The sequence below is a fragment of the Myxocyprinus asiaticus genome, chromosome 16 (assembly GCF_019703515.2).
Source record: "Myxocyprinus asiaticus isolate MX2 ecotype Aquarium Trade chromosome 16, UBuf_Myxa_2, whole genome shotgun sequence".
Taxonomy (NCBI): domain Eukaryota; kingdom Metazoa; phylum Chordata; class Actinopteri; order Cypriniformes; family Catostomidae; genus Myxocyprinus; species Myxocyprinus asiaticus.
Genome location: NC_059359.1, coordinates 27,472,419 through 27,486,661, shown reverse-complemented (window position 1 = coordinate 27,486,661; position 14,243 = coordinate 27,472,419). Strand labels below are relative to the sequence as shown.

Below are 14,243 nucleotides of genomic sequence, written 5' to 3'. Positions count from 1 at the left end.
GTTTCAGAAGTATGGCCACAAGACGTAAAAAAATATGTGTGTTAACATGATTTCAGTGTGATCAAATTGCTTACTAATCTTTTCTTTGTAAAGTTATAGCCAATTTTACAACTTTGTTGCCATGATGTAATGTCAACAAACCCTAAAATGACTGTAAAAATGACAGTTTAAAAAATTTTACAGCTCAAATAATACATGAGTTTTAGCAGACGAATTATTGTAAGTGCTTTTATACAATTATAAACTTCACATTTCTGCCTTTAAACCCTCCAAAAATTGGCTTCAATCACTTTGTAAGTGCCTCACTGTAACCTCGATTTTAACTTTTTTTTTCTTTTTTTTTATGAAAAGGAGGGGCGAGTCAAAAATATTTTTTTGTGGTAATCAACATTATGCCAAAAATGCTGTCGATTGAGCTTAACTTGTATTAAACCCGGAATATTCATTTAACAGGTTTAAACAGGTAAGTATTTAGCGTTTGACATTGAGCATCAGGGGCCTCAGCTCTGTGACGTAAAAAAGGCGCGTTTTATTTTTCGCATTCGCGATTGTGACACCTATGAGCCTCGTAGGCCGCCGTAGTTCCTTATCGTGGTGAGAATGGCTGTCTGGACGTGGCTCCGGTGCCTTTTTGGGCCCAATCTGCAGCGGATCCACCGTTCACCGGACCAGAACCGAGCCGACGGCAGAGCGGGGCGAAGGGTATGAACTCTTCCCTTCCCTTCCCTTCAAACAGACCCTTAGCCTTTAAAATGACGGCAAGATAATTCTTGCACGAATGTGCAGAAGTGTAGTATTGTGTTACTGACAGAGTCTCAAAACCGAATGAGCTGTCTAGATAGACAACATTTTTGTCTAGCTTAAGATACGATTTGATTCTGACGTTCAGAATGCGCCTTTAATGCCCCACTGTCTAGATAGGCACCTCACTGTGTTGTCAGACACATGCATTGACAGTAAGTTGCAAGCTACAGTAATGGTGAAATGACAGGTGAGTTAACTGTCATGATGGACAAGAGAGGAAGTACCACAATCAGTATTATACTGCTTCCACATTGATGCTATGATAGATGTATTATGCTACATTGTTTTGCATAATGCTAAGTGTGTTTCAATAACAATTGACTGAAAGATTAATATAATAATTCACATGTCTTTCTTTTGTGCAGGGTTGGAATTATCAGCCCAGAGGTTTGGAGAAGCACACTGACAGCATCCTTGGTTGGGTATGTAATTATCACTGTGATGTTTCATTGACACGGACCTAGTAGCTTATGGACTCTTGCTTTCCTTTTACAGATACACACTTATCCCTGCAGTTGGTGACCAAGAGATAGTTCAGCCTGTCATCATGTTGTTCCAAACCAAATGGAGCTGTTAGGCAGAATGATAGCCGCAGTAACCATTCACTTTTATTACATGGAAAAAAGATGCCATGAAAGTGAATGGAGACTGATGCTGTCTGCCTAACACCTACTTTGTGTTCCACCGAAGAAAGAAAGTCATATAGTGTGACATGATTGTAATTTTTGGGTGAACTATCCCTTTAATGTAGACTAGTTTTCACAATATTGACAGGGTTGTTTTGTAATGTAGAGTCAGTGTAATCACAGGCCCTTATGTTGTCCTTCAGGCCTCTATGCTGTGGTCTCTGTCTTACTACAGTTCCCCACTGCTCCTCTGCTATCTCTACAGGAAAGGTAAATTACACAAACACATGGTATCATATACTGTATTTTTGTGAAAATGCAGTACACTTCCAGTAAGATGAATATGCGGTAGGCTTGGGATCGATGCCTTTTCTGCTCGTTGCACAATAGTCTTTGTCTCTTCAGACATATTTCTCAACACAACTTTAATAAAGTGTGAGCGGCAGGGTAAGTTAAAGGGGGTCGCATACCAGACGCATCTGGTGGATGACATGGTGGCAATTATTTATTTTTTACAAAATGTACGCACATACCACCAACACTCAGTGTCAAAATTCTGCAGTGCCACGGAGCGTAACGCGCATAGTTTTCCATGAAATTCGACCCAAATCATTATCAAAGGACAAAGATTATTTACACTAGCCATCACTTGATGATATATTGTGAGCATGTATCTTTCATTTAGCCTACACAGTGTATTATCAGTTACAAGTATATCATTTTGTGGTTTGACAGCTTGAATGAAAGGCTACATACAGAGAAATTGCATAATAAACATCGCCATTTCTAATCGTTCAGTTTGTGCAGTTGCAACAATTTCACTAACCTGCAAACTCATCAACTGCACTTTGTTTGTTCTTGAAGAAGTACCAAAACCATCTCCTGTGCTGCTTCAGCTCATCCTGTGTGTGTGTGTGTGTGTGTGTGTGTGTGTGTGTGTGTGTGTGTGTGTGTGTGTGTGCGCTTCAGTAAATGGTATATCACCCTCTTGTGGTCTCCCAATGCTATTACACCAGACTCTTAAACAGAGGCCAACTGAGTGAATTGGAAAGCACACATGTTAGGCTTCTGATTTAAATGTCGGCTAATTTTAATATATCGATGCCTCAAAAATATATCAATAAAATAACATGCCGATCAATAATCGATATATATTGATATTTTATGACATCCATAATATATGGTTTATCTACTTCATCTCTGTAATCTAAATATGACATTTTGTTAAGATTGTACTGTATGTTTACATGTGATCATCAGAGAGAGGGAAGGACTTATCTTGCCTTGAACAAGCATATTGTATAATAACATTAAACTGACAGGATTAATAGGGAACTAATATGCATACAATCACACATTTCTACATGCAGCTAAGAGCATGTAGTGATTGGTTCAGTGTTATTATTATGGTAAACAGGTATAATCATATCCAGTGAGTCATGGGCTAATTCTCTCACTGCAGTGCTATATGTATTTTTAGATTGTCTCGTAAGAAGTATCAGCAATGTTCAGATGGTCTAATTTTCCTAAGGAATACCGATATTCTGTTTCTGCATGAGATGTGCTGTGCTTTAAGTACTAAATGAGCTCTTTGCTATTTCAGTTGCTCTGTTTTATGGACTGGCAAGGTATGCTCTTGCGTATTTACTGTATTCTAAGTTCTGAATAAGATATAGGCTAATATTAGTTACTTTTAGTATTTAAATCAAGGATATTCATGTGTATTGTTTTTCAAGTTCTAAATGTGGTATATTCCTCTTTGTTTACTGCATTTTAGTTAAGTTACTGTGGGTTTACTAAATGGGACATCAATTCCTTTGGCAGGTTATTATAGTTTAATGATCTTATTAATGGAGTTAATGGAGTATTTTGTGGTCTGTGTGTTGTTCTGTTCTTGTGTTAGATATTGTTTTTACCTTGCACAAGAGAGTGTGCGCCATACACACATGTTGTTGATGGCCTTATACATTTATAATGATCATGTAATTACTTGACCTGCAATAACTAGGCAACTTTATATAATATTAATATATTACTGTTTAAATTATAAAGTAAGATTTATATAAGTTATATTACAGATTATATCTGCAGAGTAGTGTAATTTGTTTTTGACTCATAATGCATTTTTATAAACTTGTGTGTGCTTTGGTAAATTTAAAATGAAGCATTAATAATGCAGCAGGCTATAGTAGGCTATTGAACTGAGCTCATTAAAAATGAATAAGTGTTTTTTAACCTATAGGGTACATCTGCACCAGTAAGCTGATTCCTCTCAGTCAGTATGTTGGCACAGCGCTGATTTGTCTGCTGGGAATGGCCTGTTTGAGAGGTGACACAATGTTCCATCTGACTTTGGTTGTTAATGTACTATAAAAACTCATCAATATTTGTTTAATTAATATAATTGTAAATGTTTGTAGTTTAATGTTCATTACGTTGTACGATAATATTTAATACTTGATATATTCAGCATGATTTGTGTTTGTTTTTATTTTTTCCATTGTGCTGCTGTTAGGATGGGGGCGCTGGAGAAACCCAGAGTACCTTCAGTTCATCACCATACTGGAGGAGACCAGGAAGAATCACACACATAGCAACAAGGTGAGACAGTAGCAGTGCCATAGAAACATTTCCACAGAGCCTTGTTTATAACATTTTGGGCACATTAAATTGATGTTTTCCTGATATCTCCCCTGCAGAAGAAACTGGCATGCTTTGACTTTGACTTCAAACACTGGCCTGCAGATTTCAGCTGGAAAGAAATTAGTAGTCCGTAAGTGAAATCGGTCTCTCTTTCTCTCCCTGTTTCAATTTGCTTTAAAGACCCTGAGAAATGGCTTGACAAGCACAGTATTCTTTCCTGTGTTGATGTAAGTATATCCTATTGAAACAGGAAGTTAGGGCGGGACATATTAAAAGGCTCATTCCGTTTTTTTTGTTGTTGTTTTTTTATCAACCAGTAGACTTTAGTGTACATCACAGTCAAGAACCATGATTTGCAGCTTGCCATTCTCATTCTTGAGAACATTCGATTGGACAAAAAATAAAAATGTACTACAGCCAGGTCTTCTAAACAACCAAATTGGCCCGGTTGCTAGGGAGGGTAGAGTCACATGGGGTAACCTCCTCGTGGTCGTGATTACTGGTTCTCGCTCTCAGTGGGGTGCGTGGTAAGTTGTGCGTGGATCGCGGAGAGTAGCATGAGCCTCCACATGCTGTGAGTCTCCACGGTGTCATGCACAACGAGCCACATGATAAGATGCGCGGATTGACTGTCTCAGATGCGGAGGCAACTGAGACTTGTCCTCCGCCACCCGGATTGAGGTAACCGCGCCACCACGAGGACCTACTAAGTAGTGGGAATTGGGCATTCCAAATTGGGAGAAAAGGGAATAAAAAAATACAACAAATTTTTAAGACAAAACATCACTATTTTTTATGTAAGACTGTAAATATTAGTGTTTATATCTGCTGTTAGTTTTTGTCAATGTTTAGGAGTACACTAGTTCAGTGGTTCTCAACCAGGGGGTCGGGACCCACTAGGGGGTCTCAGCACACTTCCGGGGGGCCTCAAGATCTCTTAAAATTATTTCAAATATGATAGATAATTATAATTTTTACATAATTATTATAATTCAACTTACTGAAAATGCTACAAATGTAATAACTCCCTTCAACTGCTTGCTTTTTATTAACAATATACAGTTCTAGACATTTCTGGAATCAACCTGTTTTAAGGAAATATCTTATAGATATATCTTATAATATAAAAATCTAATAGCCTACATGAGGGGGCTTTCTGCCTTGGAGTCAGAAATGTTGAGAACCACTGCACTAGTGTATAGATGGCCTCAAAGCTAACAGACATGAACTAAAGCCACAATACTCTCATTTTGATTTCATGGGATGTCATTGTGTAACTTGGAGGTCATTGCATGTTTCTAATATTTTTCTGCACATCCTGTGTCTCCAGCAAGCTGTCTAAAGCTGGTGTGTCCCTGCTTAAGCCAGAACCGAAACACAGAGGAGCAGCAGACAGTGTACTGAGTTCAGTTCGCACACTGCCATGTCACATCTTAAGGTAACACTCATAGCTCATAGCACATTTACAATGGAAAAATTGCTGTTAAAGTTATACTTAAAAACACGTACAAACCATTCCACGTTTGCACACATATGCACCACCATGCTACATCTTAAGGTAACACACATAAAGGTTTAGATAATAAGGCTATTCAACACTTCCATAAATACCACATTATATACATAGATATACATATACCTCAGTATTATACCACATTATAGGTTCACAAACAAACCTAACACCACATCATGCCTTTTAATGGGTTCTCACATATGTGTTTGTTTTGTGTAGTTATCTAATAGTTCACTCGTTCGGCCGGAGAATGCTCTACCCGGGCTCGGTCGGTCTGCTGCAGAAGGCCATGAGACCCATGTTACAGCAAGGCCAAGCCAGACTTGTAGAAGAGGTAACGCGCGCACGCGCACACACACGTTTTTTTTTTTTCTGATTCTTGTGGAGACTTTCCATTTGACTTCTATTGTTTTTATACTGAGCTAATAATCATTTTTATCACCTAACCCTCACACAATCTTTTATTTACTAGTTCTAATGAAGTATGTTTATTAAGTCGCTTTCCACATGGGGGTCGTTAGCTGAAAATTTGTAACTACTAACTACTTAGATGACTACAGACCCAGGCTACAAGAAAGCCAGTGCAAAAGTCCTTTCTTGGATGAGGAAAGTTACATACCAGTGTAAAGCCAGGCTCTTTTCCAAGTGGAAAAGTTTCACAGCATTTTACTTTTGAGTTTTACAACACAGTGTGTCATATAATCAACATAACACTATCTCCCCTGTTTTCTCTGTGCTGTTGTGCTCAGTATGAAGGTCAGCGGAACAAACTGGTGGCTTGTGATGGGAATGAGATTGACACCATGTTTGTTGACCGGAGGAGAGTGGGAGGAACAACTGGCAAAACTTTGGTAAGAGTTGGAAAACTGAGTAGAATGGAGGGAAGAAGGGGAGGTTTACTATTCACTATAAGAACAAATGAAATCTTTCACATAAACTATTTCAAAAAGCCTTCTCAATACACCCTTCATCTGCCATTGGTCAAACTAACAGATAGTCCTGCCCCAAACTCATGCTTTTGGTTGAGCCAATGCTGTTGTGTCAGACTGTATATGATATAACATTACAAAGTCATACTATGCATGTGTTGGGCAATTCCACAGAAATGTGGAAATAAAAAAAGTTTTAACCAAAGGAACAAAACCCCCTTTTAAATTCTGTACTGTAGTGGTAAAATAGATAATACCATCCAGACCACTAGAGAGCGCCCTTACATAGTGCTTGTTGAAGTGCTGAATGCAGAAACGCTGTCTTTTAAGGTTTAGTAATCACACAAGGCCATATTGTGATTTCAGTCTTAATTCAATCAATCATGCAGCATGAATGGATATTATACCGATGTCTCAGAAGTCAAAGTCTGCTGGTTTCAAAGTGTTTTGAATGGTTTCCCTCATCACATGGAAACTCTCACGTACGTTTATGGCGGTTTTTAGCATTAACATAAGAACGAGAAAGAATAAAAATTAAATATTACATGTTCCTAGGAGTGCCAACCCTTCTACATATTAATAATTTTAATAATAACAATTTTTCTGGATTGTGTATTTGAATTCAAAGAGGTTTTAAAAAGTTTGTTGATAATTAATTATAAATCAACCATCGGTTTTTCATATCGACGTCTTATAACAGATATACCAATCGTTTTAATTAGTCAATAATTGGTCGGTAAATATTGGCAGCCGATACATTGGTGCATCCCTATTTGTATTTAATATGAAGTATTTTGTCTGGATCTGCACTTTTCAATGCTGTTGTAGTATTGAATGTTTCTTTATCACAGGTGATCTGCTGTGAGGGAAATGCAGGATTCTATGAAGTCGGCTGCATGAATACACCACTGGAAGGTACATGAAGAAGCAGCATATCTTTTCAAAGTGGATTTTGAGTTCTTCCAAAAATATAGTAATTAATAGTAATAATTTGTATCTTGAATAATTAACTTGTATTGTAGGTCCAAAAATCTTGTATTGTAGGTCCTTCACATGTCTAAATTTGGTCAGCCTAATTAAGTTGCAGGTTTCGAGGATCATTTCCTTTAAAGTGGTATTCCACTCAAAACTCACCATCATGGTGCTTGGGATTCATGTGACATTTAGTAGAATGTCCAGGCTGTTCTTTTTAATTCAGTGAAAGCACATAGTGATCACAAGCTGTCAAACTCTGTCGCAATTTTGCTTAGTTTATTTGTATGTTAGGATTTGAGGATTGAGGATATCAGGATTTGAACACAGTTGCATGCTATACGAAAACTATACTACTAGTCTAACAAGTCATGATCATCTTAGCATGGAATTCTTAATTTATAGCTTATATATTCTATTTTATCACATCTGTATTAGCTTAGGTTAGTGACGTTGCAAAAACAAAAACTGGGTAAATGTATGTCTCAGTGTGTGTTATATTTTATGCATTTGAAACTCTGTTTGAATGAGCATTCAAAGTCTTCTGCTTACAGGTGGATACTCAGTGTTGGGCTGGAATCACCCAGGGTTTGGCGGCAGTACAGTAAGTGAATCTCCCTGTCCTATCTATTCTTCACACCCTGACCTTGTTATGACACCACACAGCTAATGGTCTGTCAACTGGCGATTCAGGTTTTGTCTGTCTGTTAATAGTTGTGGGTTTTAGCTGAAATGTAAAATAGGTGACAGTCTGTGGTGGACAAGTTTTTTTTATGTACTTTGAGGATAGTCTGACTTTGGAACTGTAGAACTGTAATAATAAGTGTACTTTCTTTTCTGTTCTTTCAGGGAGTTCCATTTCCTCAAAACGAGGCCAATGCAATGGACATTGTCATTCAGTTTGCAGTGCACAAACTGGGTTTCCAGTTGAGTGACATTATCGTGTATGCCTGGTCAATAGGGGGCTTTACAGGTAAACAATCACACACCACACAAATGCAATCAAGCAATCACATCTGCAACTAAAAACCAGCCAATCACAATTCGGAAAACTTGGAACTAACCACCACAACATACAATGACTTATTTGGTTTCATTGTGTTCTCATAAGCAGCTGTATCTTTATCTCTTATCTCTTTATATAGCCCCATATTAATGTCTCTCTCTCTGTTTTAGCCAGTTGGGCCGTGATGTCATACCCAGAGATCCAAGCTCTGGTTCTAGATGCCTCATTTGATGACCTTTTACCCCTTGCTCTGAAGGTCATGCCAGACAGCTGGAGTAAGTGTTGTTATCTTGATCTCCTCTCCAGACTCCTCTCCAGATTCCAGACAGAAGTGTAATGAGACCCAAAGTCACTGATGCACGTTCTTCTGTTTCCATTCCCGCAGGACCCTTGGTGACCCACACAATTAGGCAGTACATGAACCTGAACAATGCAGAACAGCTTTGCAAGTTAGTCATCCTCTCACAAATAGTACACATATGTACTAATATTAGATACAAATTTATTTAAATGTCTGATAACCGCTACATAGATTCATTTTTTACACAATAACTTAAGAATCACACTACAAAAATAAAACTGTATGCAAGATGAATATTTTATTAATTTTAAAAATTAATAATGGTGATTATTATTATTTTATGCCATCATATATATATATATATATATATATATATATATATATATATATATATATATATATATATACATATGGAAAGTTGTTTTGTGATCTAAATAGTTATTTTCATCTTTGTGCAATGTCTATTTCTTAAGCTTAAACAATTAGAGTAATTTATGCAAACAATACATAAACAAGCAAGATACTTGTGAACACTGTTTTTGTCCTGTTTGTTGGGTCTTATTTCTTAAATGGCACCATTTGATGGGTCTGTATCGGTAGATCTGATATTAAAGAACAGATAACCAATTACCAAGTAGAAAAAAAGCGAATAACTGTTGTTCTCTAATATACACACTTACAACATCGAACGTCATATACATATGTTGCTAATGCTTATGTGCGGGTGACACGAGTTTGGGTCTGACATTTCCCCTCATCTCCTCATCGTCTACTGTCTACTTCAAAACTGTCTGTCAATTAAAAATGGGAAAAAGCAGAAAACATTGCCTTTGTATACTTCAGCACCATCTAAAGACATTGGTTCTCATTTCAGGTACCAGGGACCAGTGTTATTGATAAGAAGAACCAAAGATGAAATCATCACAACCATGTGAGTTATCCAAGATGGAAATAAGCACATTCATGCTAGTGTCAAAAACATGAATTGATATGATTTCGCTGCATTGCATTTTGACACAGGGGTCCAGAAGACATCATGTCCAACAGAGGGAATGACTTATTACTCAAACTACTCCAGTACAGGTCTGATTTGATATCACACAAACTGGCTAATAATTTTACATCTACCACAGATTTTACTGGGTTTACATATATTTCAGTTCCTCCTTTAGTTGGTTTCATCTCTGTTTTTCTTAGGTATCCTAAGGTAATGACAGATGATGCTATCAGGGCAGTCAGGCAGTGGCTTGCAGCAGGGACACAAATAGAAGAAGGTAAGTTTACATAGTTGATCAATTTCTAATGATGAATATCAATATTATTTATTTAAATATTGAGATTGGTCAATATTAGAAGGGCTTATTTTTTTCAAATTCAAGCAGTGAACTCTTTCTAAATTATGTATCAAATAGGCTGTGCCGATACAGTCAAATATTGCGATATTGCAATGCCTTACAAAAATATTGATACAAGGATCTTGATAAAATATTGTGAGATGTGCATTCATATTTTCAACAGTTTAAATAATGAAGCAGCATCAATAAATGAGCACAAAGGGGGCCTGGGTAGCTCAGTGGAAAAGACACTGGCTACCACCCCTGGGGTTCGCTGTTCAAATCCCAGGGTGTGCTCAGTTGGTAGCTCAGCGAGTAAAGACGCTGACTAAATAAATGAGTGCAAATGTCATTTAAAAAGTCGGGCTGTTCAGCGCATTCTCTGAAACCGGTCTGTCTCAGTGCAGTCTATGAGGTAGCGTACCGGACAAAAGTGAAACGAACTGTGTGAGAGAGATTAAAACCGAGAGACACTGGGTCTCCCTCGTGTTTGCTGCATTTTTCGCAATCCAATCATGATCCATCACTATGTATTGTATTGTGAAGCAGTTGCTGAGACCCAGCCCAAGAGTAAAAAGAAATAAACAATTTAATACTTTACATTATGATGCCTCAGTTGACATAGTAGCATATATATAACTCTGGATTAGGGCTTCAGTAGGATTTATTTGAGTTTTTAACAGACGAAAAAATATTAGATTAAAATATTGGCCATAATACTAGCTGAACCATGAAACTAAGATGAATATAATTATGATGTACTGGTAGTTAAAGTTCATTATAATTATAATTAATAATTTTCTTTATTTATCACACATTATACATTTGCACATATACAGTGAAATTCTTCTTTCCACATATCCCAGCTAGGCTGGGGTCAGAGCACAGGGTCAGCCATGATACAGCACCCCTGGAGCAAATAGGGTCAAGGGCCTTGCTCAAGGGCCCAACAGTGGCATCTTGGCGGTGCTGGGGCTTGAACCCTGACCTTCTGATCAGTAACCCAGAGCCTTAACCGCTGAGCTACCACTGCCCTAAACTGAGCTACCACTGCCCTATTATTATTTATCATTATTTACTCACGCTCATGCCATGCCAGATGTGTATGACTTTCTTCTGCTGAACACAAACAAAGATTTTTAGAAGAGTATGTCAGCTCTCAATGCAATTGAATGGTGACTAGACCTTTAAAGCTCTAAAAATCACATAAATGCAGCATAAAAGTAATCCTTATGGTTTAATATGCCTTCTGAAGTGATGCAGTCACTTTGGGTGAGAAACAGATCTATATTTCAATCCTTTTTTGAAGTGGAGATGGATAGTAAAAAAAGGACTTACATATTTATGTTTCTTACCCACACCTATCATATCGCTTCTGAAGACAAATTTAACCACTGGAGTCGTATGGATTACTTTTATGCTGCCTTTATGTGAATTTTGGAGCTTGAAAGGTCTGGTCACCATTCATTTGCATTGTATGGACCTACAGAGCTGAAATTTTCTTCTAAAAATCTTCATTTGTGTTCAGCAGAAGAAAGAAAGTCATACACATCTGGGATGGCATGAGGATATGTAAATGATTAGAGAATTTTGGGTGAACTATCCCTTTAATATCATCCAGAATGTCTATAAGGGTTCACCCTAAGTAATTTCTGTTACCTCCATTTTTTATGCTTTTATTAAGGAGAATGTTTACAATGGAGTAATATTTTCCCTTTGTTTCTCAGAATCTGTTAACACTGGTTATGAGGCAGATGATGATTGGTGCTTGTCTGTGCTGCAGTCCTATCAGACCGACAGAGAGACACTGTTCCCCTGGAGTGTTGGTAAGCACTTCATATAACTGATCTCTAGTGTTAACATAACCAACTTGTACTGTAATACGACTCATTCCAAGAACTCAAGTGGGTTGGTTTGTGTTAGAAACGAATGCTTTCAACAGTGATTGTCCCTGCTATGACTGGCCATGCTACAGTCTTTGTTGATAAAAAGCAAAGACAAAGATTTCACTGTCAGATATCTAAACTTGACTTTATGTTTTAGGTGAGGACATGGCACCCGAAGGTAGAAGGCAGCTTGCTCTATTCTTGGTATGTTACAATAAAGCTGAATATACCTAGTGATTAATATGCTACTGTTCTACGTAGTCAACTATGCTTCATAAGTATGGATCTAAATATTTAGTAGTATACTACCAAGCACTGTAGTGTACTTAACCACATTCCTGCACATAAAATACCATTAAGCACTTAGTGTAAAATTGTTCACCCAAAAAATGAAAATTCAAGATAATTTACTCACCAAACCAGTTATGACTTTCTTCCCTGGAACACAAAAAATGATGTTTGGCAGAATGTTAGGGTCTGACAGCCTTAGTCACCATTAACTTTCATTACATCTTTTTTTTCTATACAATAACAGTGAATGGTTACTGAGGATCTCATTATGCCTAATATCTCCTTTTGTGCTCCAGAGAAGTTGTTTTGGTTTGGTGAGTAAATGATGACAGAATTTTTATTTTTGTGTGAACTATTGCTTAATGGGCCTTCAAATAATGACAATGCAGTGTGGCAGTACTCTTTAGTACTAATGTTTTTTACTATCAGAATAAAATGTTTTTATTCCTTAATGCTGACACTTTTAGACAGCATTGACCTGACCAGACATTCCTTGTCTGTCTCGCAGGCACGAAAGTACATGCGAAACTTTGAGACGACACACTGCACTCCACTCCCCATTTCTGAGTTCCGATCTCCTTGGAGACTGTAGAAAGCACTGGAGGACAGAGGTCAAAGGGAATCACACGCCGGTACATTTAAGTCAGAGTTCTGCAGGGAGGTGTTTACAGAGTTAGCCGTTTGTCTAAATGTGATGGGAATACTTGTTTGTACGAATAGTTTGATAAAAAGATTCTTTTTAAATTATTGGCAATGCTTTGCCTCCATTGCATTGGCTGCCTATTTAAAGGTTGATGAAAATAAGGGGTTGGAAATTTGATGATGCTCAGGTTTGTCACTTTTGTGACGTCTGTTTGATTTCTTTGAGAGAATCTTCAAGGATGGGACTCAAAAAAAGATTTCTTGCCCCTTTCTCTATCCATTTGTACCCTATTTTGTGAGCACTGTAATTATAAATGAAAATTGTATCGTAAAATGTCCTGAATGTTAAATTACATATGAATATTAAATAAAACTGGGGGATGCTCTTTTTGTTATTGGGGTTCCTCAAAGTCTTCAAATGTCTTTTTTTTTTTTTTTTTGTCACACACACTTTCAGGATTCCTACACAAAACCAATAAGGTTCCATTATCTTTCCAGTCATTTGTGATTATAAGAGACATTTTAAAAGTCAGTTTGATTCAGACTGATTCAAATTCGTGAATCATTAAGACCGACTTGTGAACCAATTTGACCTTTTCATTTAAATTAACCTAATCAAAAGGATGATTGACTTGCAAATCAAACAGCACTGCGGCTTGCAAGTTTTACTGTACAAGTAATATCTAGAAATGAAATATTTCTGAGTTTAGAATTAAAATGTATTCATTGTAAAAAAAAAAGTTCCATGACTTGATGGTGCACTCAGTCATTTTTTGAATATGTTGTCTTGGACTTTCACTGACACTTAGGGACCTAGATGCAGCATCATTCAAAAATAATAGTTTTTAGTTACTGATGCCATTGCAGAAATGGACTATTCCCAGTCAGCAATGATTAATTTATTCCACGAGTGAGTATGCAATAACTGGGTGGTTACTGAGATTAAGTGAGCAGTGGCTGGTCATGCGATTCTAACATAAGGGGACCCTCTCCATGTAGAATAAAACAGCTTTTATGTTTTAAAATTCCTATTAATCTCTTAGGAAGTAAAACGTTTGGTTAAATTTATATATATTTAGAAGCAATGTGATAGGTGCGGGTGAGAAAGAGATCAAAATGTAAATTTTACTCTAAATCTCCACTTTAACTTTTACATCTGAAAGTCACATGTGGTGCCTGTTTAGTTTTACTGTCCCATCTGGAAGTGAAAGTTAATATTTAGAGTTAAAAAGGACATAATTATTGATCTTTTTCTCACCAACACCTATCATATCACTTCTGAAGATATAGATTTAA

The 14,243-nt window shown here is 37.1% G+C and overlaps 1 protein-coding gene across 1 annotated transcript; it reads left to right on the top strand.

Moving 5' to 3' along the window:
- Positions 1-558: 558 nt before the first annotated feature.
- abhd16a (abhydrolase domain containing 16A, phospholipase) lies at positions 559-13,366 on the top strand. The gene is made up of 20 exons (XM_051721453.1): positions 559-702; positions 1,170-1,226; positions 1,634-1,700; positions 3,673-3,759; positions 3,946-4,031; positions 4,130-4,203; positions 5,404-5,511; positions 5,806-5,920; positions 6,336-6,437; positions 7,367-7,430; positions 8,042-8,091; positions 8,337-8,460; positions 8,664-8,768; positions 8,879-8,942; positions 9,669-9,725; positions 9,815-9,877; positions 9,992-10,068; positions 11,856-11,954; positions 12,172-12,218; positions 12,814-13,366. The coding sequence occupies exons 1-20, from the start codon at positions 601-603 to the stop codon at positions 12,895-12,897; spliced, it is 1,632 nt and encodes a 543-aa protein (XP_051577413.1). The 5' UTR covers positions 559-600; the 3' UTR covers positions 12,898-13,366.
- The last annotated feature ends 877 nt before the right edge of the window (positions 13,367-14,243 follow it).

What these genes read in the sequence shown, in the direction of transcription:
- abhd16a (XM_051721453.1), top strand. Translation starts at nt 601, where the DNA reads ATGGCTGTCTGGACGTGGCTCCGGTGCCTTTTTGGGCCCAATCTGCAG. An exon ending in AAGCCAGACTTGTAGAAGAG is followed by an intron (nt 5,921 to 6,335) that starts GTAACGCGCGCA and finishes TGTTGTGCTCAG; the next exon opens with TATGAAGGTCAGCGGAACAA. An exon ending in GAACAACTGGCAAAACTTTG is followed by an intron (nt 6,438 to 7,366) that starts GTAAGAGTTGGA and finishes TCTTTATCACAG; the next exon opens with GTGATCTGCTGTGAGGGAAA.